Source organism: Podarcis gaigeae (assembly GCF_964106915.1).
Source record: "Podarcis gaigeae genome assembly, chromosome: 1".
Lineage (NCBI taxonomy): Eukaryota > Metazoa > Chordata > Lepidosauria > Squamata > Lacertidae > Podarcis > Podarcis gaigeae.
Genome location: NC_139678.1, coordinates 79971611 through 79985821, shown reverse-complemented (window position 1 = coordinate 79985821; position 14211 = coordinate 79971611). Strand labels below are relative to the sequence as shown.

Here is a 14211-nt window from a genome sequence, read left to right as displayed (position 1 = left end):
ACCCCAAAGTGCGGGATTTTATAAATTCAGAACTCAGAAGCTGGAAGATCTGAGTCCAAGAGATTTGACAATAAATACAATGAGTTTAGAGGCTCAAGAGCTCAGGATGAGGAAATCAGTTCTTGCAAGAATCCATTAATAGGCTGAAGAGCTATGGCAGAAGATAAGGATCAAGCCAATAATAGTTACCACCTTTTTAACCAACAGAGGGCCTGCGCCTGAAAGGCAGAAATTCAACAGATCTAGCCAGCCAATCACAGCTAAGAACCACCAACTTGAAATACTCCAGGAAAATCAGTAGTATGTCACCTAGGACTGTCAACTCCGCCCTCCCCCCCCCCCCCAGCTCCTGCGCCTTTAGCAGCAACCTGACACACAGATGGAAAGCAGATTAAGCTTTTCCTGGTGTGGAGATAAAGTGTCAGGAAAAGCTTTGTTGCTGCAGTTACCAGGCAACTGTTAAAGATACAGAGCAGCAAGACTAGCATCACCTGGAATGGACATTCATGGCCATTCTTTTGAGTGCCTCCTTTCAAATTATCATTCAAGATCACAAACCATGGAGCAGTAAGGAATGCTGGCTGGAGCAGTTTATCCTTGCCACATAAAACCCAGATAAGGCTTTAGGGACTGGCTAGCTAATTTCTCGATAATGCCCACATTGTTTGCCCCAAGCTGTAGGCTTCCTTGCTTTCCTCTAGGGACCTCCAGGGTCTATGAATAGGGTGTTGTACTTGTTTTCCATAAACATGGCCTGGGGCTGGAATTGAAAGCTTCTTTGTGAGCAAAGGCTTTCTGTCTGTCCTGAGTTTTTGGAAACGATCTGGAGCAGTCCCAACAGCCAGCTTGCCTACCAGGCCAGTGATGAGCAGCAAGCTGGCCTTCTGGTCCGCCGCTTTAAATTGGTACTCAAACCTCAAGAGGAAAAAGGAGCTAAGAGTTCGAGGGAGCCAAACTGACTATTGTACCTAGTTCCCAGCCCCTTTCATTATTATAATATTGCATGGCATCTTTTTGTGTACACGAATGCATTGAAAAAGCAGAGTTCCCCATGTACCGTGCAAATCTTTTCTTCCTGCAGGGCGCCTCAGCAAACTGGTGGAATCACCGCCACTTCCAGCACCATGCGAAACCAAACATCTTCAAGAAGGATCCGGACGTGAACATGGTGCACCTCTTTGTCCTGGGAGACACGCAGCCTGTCGAGGTAAGAAGAGGGGGTGTGAAATCAAGTTGCATTTACACTGAAGCTCTTTGTTTCCAAAAGTTGGGAACCCACTTTGCATGTTTATGGGGGGACGGGAACCCAGCGCAGTTATGTGGCACCTCAGTGACTAGCAAACAAGAGGGGCAAAACTCTTTCACAGGCCAGTTTATATGGACTTTGTGACTGGTCAAGTTTTGTAGGGAAAAACTGTCTAATCCGTGGCTTAATACTGACCATACCAGTTTTAGGACTCTGAATTTCATACTAGTTGGATATGAATTAAATGCTATGGGTTGTATCAAACAAAGCTGTCTCATTAGTGCGAAGACTTCCACCTATGCAATGGGACTTCCTCTCCCTTTCCTCTCCTTGTAAGTCTCTTGCCCGCCCCCATTGGCTCTGGAGGATTGGGGGCATGCAAGGAGCAAGGAGGGGGAGGAAGTCCTGTTGCATAGTGGAACCCCTTGTGCTAATAATGGGATGACTTCATTAGGCACAACCTTGGATTTGGATGACAGAGCCAATGACTCGGAGACTATCCACAAACAACAATAACAACAGAATGGTTTTATTATTATATTAGTTATAGGCTGCTTTTCAGGGCTAGCCCGCCCAAGGCAGATCACAACACATTAAGACACAAATGATTAAAACCATAAAATCATAATCTACAGCACAGCACATCTGAAAACATGATGTTTGGCACAGCATCACCAGAATAAAACTGACCTATCTTCATCCAAAAGCTGACCGGGGGGGGGGGGGGAGAGTCTTTAGAGTTCTCCTAAAAACCAGTCACATCTCATGTTGAAGGCAGTTTCATTCATGTATGGAACTGGCCATTTGGTGCTACTGTGAGGCCATCCTTGCTACTATCATACTTCCATGTGATAGCAAAGCTGGCTTCTCTACGTGGCTGGTTTGCAGAAGACTCACCTAGAATGAAGCTGCACTAATAAAATATATATATATATATATATATATATATATATATATATATATATATATATATTTGCTTTCGTAGATTTTCACGGGTACAGGAATGCAGGTTTTGGTGTCTTCGGGTGTCTTCCCGTGTAAAAGTTGGGGTGTCTAGGCGACGTTTCGACGAGGTCTCACTCGTCATCTTCAGGCTGGTGCTTTCGGCTTCTTGTTACTGGAACAGAGCTTCTTGTTACTGGAACAGTGTGTGTATATATATATACACACACACACACACACACACACACACACACACACACACACACACACCCATCTGGCTGGGTTTCCCCAGCCACTCTAGGCAGCTTCCAACAGATTAATAATAATAATAATGTGATAAAACATCAAACATTAAAAACTTCCCTAAACAGGGAAAGCTCACTGCCTGCTTTGAGGACTGGATCTTGCCAATATTGTCTACACTGACTGGCAGTTGCTGTTCAAGATTTCAGATGGGGGATATTCCCAGCCCTGCCTGGAGATGCTGGGGGTTGAAACAGGGACCTCTTGCATTCAAGGCCAGATGCTCTCCCACTCTTAGATGTGCACTTATCCTCAGCTAAAGATGTGACTTGCAAGAGCACACCTGCACCTTTAATATGAGAACCACCTCTAAGAAAACAGGAAATAGACCTCCTATAGGTGGGAAAGAAAAGGGGGCAATAAGATGTTATTCTTTGATACATTTTTTTTGATAATGTTGGGGCGCTGCAGCTGTATGTTATCCTTTTGATGGGTTGTTTTCTTGGAACACACGTTTGCTCTGGTTCAGAAGTGCAAAGAATGATCTTCAGCCAGTAATAACCAGAAATAAACATGGTTTTCAGCGGAGCTCTGCAAAATGGTTGCCACAGCAACCCTCTGTGTGCTGTTGCATCACATACTAAGAAGATGCTTGCCGTTAAATCCAAAGCCTCAGCCAGGAGGAGTGCACTGAATATTTTCAAAGTAAACAGAGGATGGGACAAACTGGGCATGGTTGTGTACAGGGTGTACCTTGTGTCATAGAGGAATGCTGTTTGATCATGGTGTCTAGAGCGCTGCGTGCCCTTCGAGGAACACCGCTTGATTTGGCCTGGTTCATTATGTTCAAACAAAATTAACAATGGAGCTATGCCAACCTTCAACACTGGGCCATTTCGAAGCTGATAATTGTAGCCTTATCAACAGGTGCCTGAATTTGCTTGCGCTCTTCTTAGCATTGTACCTATCAGATTGTGAGCCTGCTGGCACGGACCGTACAACATGCAACATTTAAAAAGTAATATCATTATTTATAAATGGTGATTATGATCATAATAACAACAGCAATAAAAACTGAAAAATGATTTAGCAGCACACAGAAACTTGTGAAAAGGAAGAGGCTGGTTTTCCTTTCTTTCATGGACATAACTGTCAGCATATCATCCAGTTGGCACTTGTCTAAAGTCCATCTAAGCAGAAAATTGGCATTTATCTGACCTTTGCCAAGGCAAAGCAATCGGTTTGAGCCAACAGGCTCAAGAAATATGTGTGCTGTTTTCCAACTACGAACCTTTAAAAGAAAGTGGTGTCATTTCAGTTTCTCAAAAAATTGAGGAAAGAGCCACCATACAGTGAACTGTGGAGAATGGTGAATGAGTTCTGCCATCCCCACTATGCATAGAGCCTAGGTGTAAAGATCCCATCTTGCTAAAACCATGGTTTTGGCAGCCCAGAATGATTGTTGGGGACACATTCTCCTCCCTTGGCCCCCCTTCCATTTCCCCCACCCATACACTGGGCGGGGTATAAATAATAAGATTATGGTGGTGGTGGTGGTGATGACTTGTTGCCTGATGGCAATTCTTACTTACCACAGCTGACAAGAAAAGTGGATATTTAAAAACCTGACTGAAAATACCGTATTTACTTGAATCTAATGTGCACCTTTTTTGGCCAAATTACAATGCAAAAATTAAGGTGCGCATTTACATTTGCCAGCATATACTCTTTTCTTTTTTTGTTGTTTCAAGGTTTTGAAAATTGAGGTGCGCATTAGATTCGATGGCTCATGTAAATAAGGTATTAGGGGTTCTTGCGGGGGGTGGGGTGGGGGAATTATAGCAGAAATGAAATGTAATAACAAGTGGGCTTAAATGAGTGAATATAATCCTCTATTGTCAGAAAAAAGCTTACAATATTAATCTGATACAAATACAATTTCAAACAATAAAAAATCAATATAACAACAATACAAGAAGCACAATGACAATTTAAATAGGTGTCCACTAAAACAAAGGCAACTTTAACAGGCTTTCTGAAACAGGAAGGCTTCAAAGTACACCTAAAAGACCTAAAATGAAAGGGAGCTTGGCAAATCTCCCTGGAAAGTTAGTTCCACAATTGTGGAGCTACCACTGAGAAGACCCCTTTTTCCTCTTTTTCCTCAGTATGGAAAGAAGAAGCTGAAATACTTCCCATATAACCATCAACATGAATACTTCTTTTTTGGTGAGTATCTCCATTTCCTTCTTTCGCTTTCCTACGTGTAGGTGCAGGCAGGAGCCTGCTTGTAATTAAACAGTTATTCTTTATTTCCTAACAAGCCCCACCCTGCATAGGTATTAAGATCCCTCCTGCTACATTTCTGATGTGCAGCAATAGGGTAGATCTCCTTTCATTCACTTCTGAGCGTTCATTGTATTCCATATTTGGAAACTCATAGAATCCAGTCAGAACCATGCCACATATTTTCTCTCTTGACTCTATCCTTTCTGCCATTGTTTCATTTTTATCCCACCCCTCCAACGAGAAACTCAAAGCAGTATACATGGTTCTTCTCCCCACGTATTCCATTTTATCCTCACAACAATCCTGCAATGTAGGTTAGGCTGAGAAGTTGTGACTGACTACATCCAGTGATCTTCACTGCTGACTAGGGATTTGATCTCAGGTCTTGGGAGAGCTAGTCCAACTTGCTAACTACTACACCACACTAGCTGTTGTGGCATAAATGATGCAACTCCACACAACTCTATGAAAGAAAACATGGAGCTCCATCATATATTTTTTCCAGGATCTTGCAATGTGAAGAATAAATGTTATTGGTCTATAAACTCTAGTTAAACTAGGAAGAAGCATCAAGAGATCCCTCCTGGGACTACAGCATTTTAGAGTGTAATTTTTAGGTATTCCACATGTTGTAAATTCTTTGTATCCAGAGAGCTAGCTATTCTAAAACTGAGGTGCTGGTTCCTACATACGGGGAATCATTTGTCCTAGTGGAGAATTGAAACTTGGCATTACCCACCTGCGCTTTGAAGTGGTTCAGAATGCTAGTTAAAATGGGTGGTTGCTGTTTTCTAAATAGCTGAACTGGTTGTAAGTAGAAGCACTGGGCCTTTCTGGAACGGTACAGAGGTATCCTAGTCTCTTGAGATGTTGGATAGAACACAGACCAAAACAGAATCTCTTGCCATGTTTCCCCAGAATGATAGCACTTTCCTCCAGACCCTAACTTTCATGTTAAGGTCATTGTCCAGCTGCAGGGTGCCATTTTATGTTTCATGCCTGCCTGCCTCCTCTAATGCCTTCTGGTTTTCCTTTCAGTTTTTCCACCTCTCCTCATTCCAGTTTACTTCCAAATGCAAATCTTCATGACCATGTTCAGACACAAATTCTGGGCGGTAAGTGAAAGATCCTCCACACCCTGCATTGCCTTCATTCAAACCCATTCATTCCATTGGAGTTGAATGGCCTGGGCCACTCCAAGGAGATCTTTCTGGGGGAAATGAAGAGGCATCTCTCTGCATATTCTGTGGAAGTCAGCACTGGTGGAAGGAGGGAGGCAGCATCATCCCTTGCAACACGTAACCTCTTCCTTTTCTCCTTAGGACCTGGCCTGGGCCTTCAGTTACTATCTACGCTATTTCACCTTATATATCCCCTTCTATGGAGTTCTGGGATCCTTGTGTCTCCTCACCTTTGTCAGGTAAAGTTTCCCTCTTGCTGAACCTCCCCTTTCCAACAGTGGAACTAAGGAGTGTCTTCAGAGTAGCCTAATCACACTCTTTCTACCTCTTTCAGTCATCCATCTTTGGTCTACTACACTGTATTATCTTTGCTGACTTGTTCTACCTCAGGCTTTGCTGCATCCCATCTCTTCCCAACTTATCCCTCCCCCTTTTTTTAACTCTCTTTTTCTGAGGGCAAGTTTCCCTGTGCTTGTTTACTGTACACCAAATGCTGTGCCGTGAATGCAGCCCAAGATCAGAGGAGCAGGAGCGCACAGTTTTCAAAAGTGCTTCGTTGGTTTTATTTATTCAAGAGCTCTCAAACATTCAACACATTCACACATGTTCTGCAGGGATTTAGTTACCAGAGATGGTCGCAAAGCATGTTTGGATCTGTTCTTTGAACTAGAAGGCTTTGGGATTGCATGGGAGGCCTCAGGATTCCAAGGTCTTTTCTCTGCCACCCTCACCATGGTGCTTCTTGTTCTTAAGAATGCAAGTTCTTTTGCATGGATTTTCATGCCCCCACTGGGGTACCTCTAGGCAAATGAGTACAACTTTCCTGAAATGTGACATTCCTCTTCCAAGGAATGTGTTGCCATCCCATACTCCGGTATTTTAAATCCTGTTTATTTCTGATAGCCATCAGCAACTGTTCCTCTGATAATCTTTGCAAATAGCTCACATTCATTCCAAAAAACCCCATTCATTTGTCTTCATTTATGCATTTCTGAATTGATCCTAGGACAAACAGTAATATTATTAAGGTAACAGTATGCAGGGTATATTAAAAAATATATCTTCAGACTCGTTGGATAAATGACAGTCCTATGAATCTGGTGAACTCCCTCCATTTAGCAGCCCTGTGCTTGAGGGGAATCTGGCAGTGTATCTGTGTTAGGCTGTTCAGATAAGCTCCCATTATCAAGTGAAAAAATAATCATGTACGAACCAGTCCTTTCTGCTACTATAATTGTCACTGAAGAAATCCCTTGGAGAAGACACAAAAAAATGTCAAGCAGTCCAGTGGAAAATTCCAGTTTCACTTCCTTCCCCAGTACTGTTGCCAGGAGTAAATATGAGAAACACAGTCTGCTATGAAGCTGGGGTGCCTATTATTTGGGGGGTTTTATAGCCAGGTCACCACTTCTTTGAGCTGCTTAAAATACAGGCTACCTGGCTACAGCAGGGGCAGGGAATTGATGGCCAGTAGATGTAGTTGGACATGGGCAGCGGCTAGGGATGATGGGAGCTGAAGTCCAACAACATTCTTTTATCCCAAATGAATAGCTGTCTTGTCTCTGCTTAGGATAGAAAATGAATATGCAAATTATTAAATAAGTAAATGGAAAGTGTCTCACAATATAGAAAGGCAGAGCAAAATGCCAATTACCCTTTCCACTGGAAAACCTAGCAACCACTAAGATGTTTGTCTGTACAGAATGGGGGAGGCTCTCCTTTGATTATTCAGGCAAGAATTCCATTTCCCCTGCACTAACGGAGCACAGTTTTGTCCAAGGATTAATCTATCCAGATATACAAGGCTTAATTTGTGTGGTTTTTCTCTCCCCCCCCCCGTCCTTTTTTAAGGTTCATGGAAAGTCACTGGTTTGTATGGGTCACACAGATGAATCACATCCCAATGGAAATCGACAATGACAAGCACAGAGATTGGCTCAGTGCTCAGGTAAACTGGGTTGCTAAAGTCTGAACTGTTGAAATCTTGCACAGCCTTAATGAGACAGCAAGCGCCGTTGAACTTGGTGGGATTTCTGGGATTGTACCGTGGGGGTTCTAAAATCATGCTGGAAAAAACTTAAGCCTTTGTGTCCGTGTCATGGGATTCTTCTAAAAAATAAAGCTAACTGAGGAAGTTTGGTGCTGTGCAGGCAGATCAGTGGGAGTGGCAGATGGTCTCTGTCGATGCTCCCACACAGCACACAGCAGTTTCCCTTCTCCCCCTCCCAATAAGTGATTGCTACTGGTAGGCCATGTGCAGAGCAGCAGCAACCCTCCAATTGCTCCTGACCTCTGCCATAACTAACCTTTAAAATTACATTTTTGGTGGTAGATAGCCCATTCCCCATTGATATATGGATGAATGTCATATTTCTGACAACTGCACTACAGACTTCCATGAAGTTCTTTGCTGCCATCTATACAAGGTATATTTGAAGTGGCTCCAGACCACATGTTATAACTTTTTCCAACGTTAGATTTCTTGGTTCAGGCTTCCAAAACTGATGGGCCTGTTTAAGCATTGCAGTGGCCATGGGAAGAACATTTGCTTAAATTAGATGGCCCTCATTTAAACAAGAGGGCCACATGGAAGCCCTTGCACAATGACTATTATTTCTTAATTTATTAAACCTCTTTGTGCCAAAATGGGCTTCTTGGCAATTTTGAAAATATAAAAACCAGTGACACGAACTTTAAAATATAAACATTCATAATTAAAAGAGGGAATAAAGCAATCCCCCTAAAACAACACAGCAATTAAAACCGGAGACTGGTAGAGAGATCAAGGGAATTCCTGTGTAAACAGGTGCAATCTGAGACTTCCTTGGATTGTGACTTTAGAGTAGAAGATGGCAGAGTGGCATTAGAACCACAGACAGTGACAGAAGAGCAGTGCTTGTTATGAAATCCACCTGATCTGCTTCCAAGTCTGGACTTCATTAAGATTCACTGTTTTGTCTCCTTGAATTCTGCAGTTGGCAGCTACCTGCAACATTGAACAATCCTTTTTTAACGACTGGTTCAGTGGACACCTGAACTTTCAAATAGAGCACCAGTAAGTATGCAATGTTTGGGACTTTGCTAGAAAGAATAGACCCCATAAGATACAATAGAATCCCCCTGGGGGAACTGGAAACCCATAAAAAAAGGAAGGGCGAAAAGCAGGGTAATTATTACCTTGTTGTTATTTTTGAAATCATTATTTCTATCCCACGCTTGCACACTAAGTGGCTACAGTGCCTAACAGCAAAAGAACATAACATTACAATATGATTGAAATAAAACCCCGTGTTAGATACAAAAAAGCAGAAAACAGTTGCTCATGATGTTTGGATGACTTCTGCTAATGTTTCAGTGCTGGACTGTCTGCACTGACAACACACACACACACACACACACACAAACCAGCACCAGCCATGCACTCAGGCAGCAGAGTGGGTTGGCAGAGCCTTGAGGGATGTACAGGGATGTTCACCTTCAAGCTACTAGATGAGGCGGCTACTTTTGAATGCCTTCCCGTGTTAAAAAAATTATTGCAAGTAATACCCAGCATCAGGGTCTAGGGTTCTAACCCAGCCTCCTCCATACAATGCTAGTTTTCTACCAGCAGAGACTACACACTTGTAGTCTGAAGTGGGTACAGTCCCTTCTTCCACTACTCCATTTTGCTGCTTATTCCTGTAAGCAAATGTGCAAGGCAGTGCATTGCATTTCCCCAAGGACGGAGTCTATGGAGGCCTTCCTCAAGCTTTCTCCTTTCTGTTTTACCATAGCCTGTTTCCCACGATGCCGCGCCACAACTACCACAAGATAGCACCGTTGGTGAGGTCCCTCTGTGCCAAGTACAATGTCCCTTATGAAGAAAAGCCTATCATGAAAGCATTTTCAGACATTGTTGGGTAAGAGAACGGGCGGGGGTTTTCAGTGTGTTCACCTAGTGCATCTAGAAAATCTGGCAAGACATCGCAAGGCCTGTAGCCCATATCCTTGGCAGAACCTTCAACCAACTCAACTGCTGTGCAGACATTTGCCGCAGACATGTTTAGAGCTGGGAATTCTCTGCAAGTGAGCTTGGCCTGTGGACATTACCTTGCCTATTCCTTTTAAACCACAGTAGTTGCCATTGCTCAAGCCAGCCAGCTTTGCTAGGTTGTTGTGAAAGAGATGAAATTGACAAATATAGCGTTTATGAAACAAATGATATGCTGGAACCTGGTAATGGAAGGAGAAAAGGAGGCAGCACTAGAATACCAGGCACCTTAACAGGCATTTAAATGCTCCTGTGCAATCCATTGGAAGAACAGTCCAGGAAGACAATGTGCCTTGGTCATTAAATAACTATTGGAATTCACAATTTAAGTATAGGTTATTATCAACATGCTCTATTAGCAGATTTGGGAAGATGAGTGTAGCCCTATTCATGTTTTTACTTGCATGTAGGGCACCCATGCAAGTAACATGCAAGGAGGGACATGGGTGGCGCTGTGGGTTAAACCACAGAGCTTAGGACTTGCCAATCAGAAGGATGGCGGTTTGAATCCCCGCGACGGGGTGAGCTCCCGTTGCTCAGTCCCAGCTCCTGCCCACCTAGCAGTTCGAAAGCACGTCAAAGTGCAAGTAGATAAATAGGTACCGCTCCGGTGGGAAGGTAAACGGCGTTTCCGTGCGCTGCTCTGGTTCGCCAGAAGCGGCTTAGTTATGCTGGCCACATGACCTGCAAGCTGTACGCCAGCTCCCTCAGCCAATAAAGCGAGATGAGCGCCTCAACCCCAGAGTCGGCCACGACTGGACCTAATTGTCAGGGGTCCCTTTACCTAGGGCACACATATATAGCAAGAGGAGCAGGACTGCCATTGACATTGCATCCACCCTTGACCTTTCCATGTTGATTGTGGAGGTCTGAAAGCGAGACTCTTCATGCAAGCAGCTGCTCCTGCCGAGGGGCTGCATGTGAAGAGGACACTCACACAATTGTTTTGTGTGAGTTTGCTTTCCAGTCCTCTGAAAAGGTTGGGGGGGGGTGCAGCAACAGGAATGCAACACCTGAGACAGGACTGAGAAGCATGACCTCACCCCGTTGCTACACGCGAGTATCCTACGCACAAGTAAATGCAGGAACATGGCTCTAGAGACCATGCCAACACTGGAATGCCATGCCTCTCTTCTTCTTCCTCCACAGGTCCCTAAAGAAATCTGGAGCACTCTGGTTGGATGCCTACCTCCATAAATGAAGCTGGGTTTCAACAAAGGGGAAGGTGTTAGGCAAAGGGGGGGGGCTGGGGGTGTTCACATATGTATTCTTATTGTCCAATTTCAGTGTGTATCTGTGTGTACACAGCTTGAAGGGAATTTCCTGTATTTTAAAATTGATGCTGGGGTGGGTTCAGGGGACCTATTTAAAATCAGAGAGGGTTTCAGACAGGTCAGTTAATGTCCATAGAATCTGAATGGAAAACGCTGATCTGAACACGTGATGGCTGAGAATTGGCCCAGTTGGTTGGGGGGGGGTATTTTGAGAAGGGAGGGTGAGTGAAGAAGCAAATAGGCAGAGATACTCTCCTGTTCCTCTTCCTGAGACTTACTACTTACTATTATTACTGTCCCAGACTCTCAGGTACTTGATTCATCTACACAGATTTTATTTTTCAAGGCAGTCAAGCTTCTGCAGATGTTTGAATTGCAAAACAATCATGGCTGGCTCTTTTTAACAGACTTGGGTCCCATTTCCCCTTAATGATGCTGAAACAAGAGGAGGGAAGGCAAGATAAGTTAATCATCGTGATAATATTCATTATTTGTGAAGTGCCTCTGAATGCAAAACTCAGATAAAATACAGGCCTTGCATCATAGGCTTACATAGAATCTTAGCATTGGAAGGGACATTTGAGATCATGTCATCTGACTCTTGTTAGCCTCCAGCTGAGACAATAAATGCCAGAAGCATGTTTCTGAAAAACAACAACCACCACCCAGTAACAAAATATTGTCACCAATCTAATGGAGAATTACATTGGGGGATTCTCTGCTCTTGGCTTTTTCAAAAGGAGAACTCTAAAGCCCAGGTCTGTCTCCTTTGCTCAGAGCTGGTCCTTTCCATGTAGGCATGTACATGTATGCAGACCTTTCTCTCCAGTTGCCACACTGTTTGAACAAAATTCCATAAACCGTACTTGTTTTGCCTTGACGTTTCTGCAGGCCACTTCCCATTCTCTGCAATGGGGTGTAGTTCCCATTCGCCCTGGGTCAGCTAGCCTGATCCAACTAGGGACCACGTGTGCAAGGAAGCAGGCTTTCCAATGTGTGCTCCTCACCAGATAGGGGATGGTGTACTTAAATGGCTGCTGCATGCATGATTCACCAGTCAGGTCTGCGCATATGCAGTTCCAGGGCAAATGCAGACTGGGCTTCGGGATGAGAAGCAGGCACCATCTGTTTAGTCTCCCCCCACTTTTTCCAGCCTGGGCAGCTGACTAGCTTTATTCAGAGCTGCATGTGTGCGTGGGCTTTAATTGGGCCACTGCGTTCTGGGCCCACAGGAGCATTCTGCCTCTAGTCTCAGATGTAATATCTGAGGGTCTGTCATGAAACAAGATACTCTCTACAGCCGGTAGCGACTTGCTTTAAAGATCAAGATTTGTTTCTGGATCCATTAACAGTGACAAGATCCCAGGTAACTCATGTACAGTGTTGCTATATAGTTCAACCACCTTAGGTGATTTTCCTTCTTCTTTGCAGCCTTGTCTAGCTCATGACCTCAGTTAAGCTAGCTCAGATATTTAGGAAGCATGCCTCTTGCCATCCATGCAAAAGTCTGTTGGTCATATGTGGAAATACCCAGGTCACTCTTGGGGCAGCAATTAAGTGTGTTGGGACAGTGGAGGAGGCCTAGGTTCACTCAGCAATGAAGTTTGCAGGGTGACTTGAGGCCAGTCATTTTCTCTCGCCCTAATTTGCATCACAGGAATGTGAGGAAGAAAATGGAATAAGCCCACATATACTACCCTGAGCTCCTTGGAGGAATGGCAGGATATAAATAAAATAAATACACCCATGAGAACGTGCTTCCAGGGGTTTCTGGGAGTGCTCTCATGGGCAACCAGTTTATTCAGTGAGCCAGCTCAATGGGCCAGAACCATGTTGAGGCATGTATCTTCAAAGATGGTTTCTGGGACTTTTCCCACAGTTCATGGATCTTATACTTTCTGCCGACAATTCCAGCACTGTAAATAAAGTACACTGTTCATCCACTTTTTCTACTAATGACCACATTTAAATGCCAGTGGGCCATTAGTAGAAAGACACCTTGCTGCCCACACCCAGTGAAATTTTGGGTTAGTCCTTACTAACTAAAAGTTAATGAGATTGCAATTATTTCCGCTTCTAATGCCTATTCAGTGCCTCTTGACTATTTGGCAGGTAATATAAATCTTACTTGGCGCCAAGTATGTGTAGCTACCATACTTTATTCAATAGCATTTCTACTGAGGATCTGGAAACCCCTGGTTCCAGAACTAAAAGGAACATTCCATATTTTATAACCTTGATACATAATATAGGAAGTAAACACCAGAGTGTTAATAGCACAACTACATATTGCCTTAATCTACCTGGACATAATCAAGCCAAACTTGAGTATTAAACAAAAAACACAACTGAGCAGTTTAAGCATGTAATTAAGTATTGAATCATTACATAAGTGCTTAGGTTTGGCTGATTCATGCCCTCTGCCTCTTTCTGGTTCCATGAATGCAGTGCTTTTTTTTTTTATTAACAAAATGATGTGCCAGTATTCATAAATTGATAAAAGTGCCGTGGGTGCCAGCACAAAATGGCTGCCATGGGCAGCAAAGAAAAGAGAGGTGCTGGTGCTCCAAACCAGTCAGTACTGTCACAAAAAAGCCCTGCATGAATGTATTTCAATTTCTCTGCTCCAGCAGGAATAACCACCCAAAAATGTACTGTAGCATCTCCTATGCAGTCTTCCAAGATGAAAGCTCATTTGGTCTGAAGTCTTCTGATTTTCTTGTGGTTCTGTTTGCCCAACCTTTGGTTCCAGAACAAATTCTATCATACCTGTAGCAGCTTTCTACCGTGTTTCGCTCCACCCCAGCACCTTCTAATCTTGTATTCCATCCTGCTCAGATGATTTCTCTTTGCTTAGCCACAGAAATCTGGGTATTCAACCATTTCAACTCAATAGCCTTCTTCTCTTCAGCTGAGGGCAAGTGCGGGCAACATTTTGCCCTCCAGATGTTACTCAGCTATAATGCCCATCAGCCTCAGCAAGCACAGCCAATGGGTAGGGATGAT

At 43.7% G+C, this 14211-nt stretch overlaps 1 protein-coding gene across 1 annotated transcript in view; it reads left to right on the top strand.

Moving 5' to 3' along the window:
• The window catches only part of LOC310825657 (acyl-CoA 6-desaturase-like), a 30076-nt gene extending 16415 nt beyond the window's left edge, over positions 1–13661 (top strand). Inside the window, exons 6-13 of the mRNA XM_083699559.1 lie at positions 1082–1207; positions 4600–4660; positions 5759–5835; positions 6043–6140; positions 7753–7849; positions 8877–8956; positions 9675–9800; positions 11081–13661. Of these exons, the coding sequence (XP_083555685.1) occupies positions 1082–1207; positions 4600–4660; positions 5759–5835; positions 6043–6140; positions 7753–7849; positions 8877–8956; positions 9675–9800; positions 11081–11132 (717 nt within the window). The 3' untranslated portion in view covers positions 11133–13661. The remainder of the gene's footprint in view (positions 1–1081; positions 1208–4599; positions 4661–5758; positions 5836–6042; positions 6141–7752; positions 7850–8876; positions 8957–9674; positions 9801–11080) is intronic.
• The last annotated feature ends 550 nt before the right edge of the window (positions 13662–14211 follow it).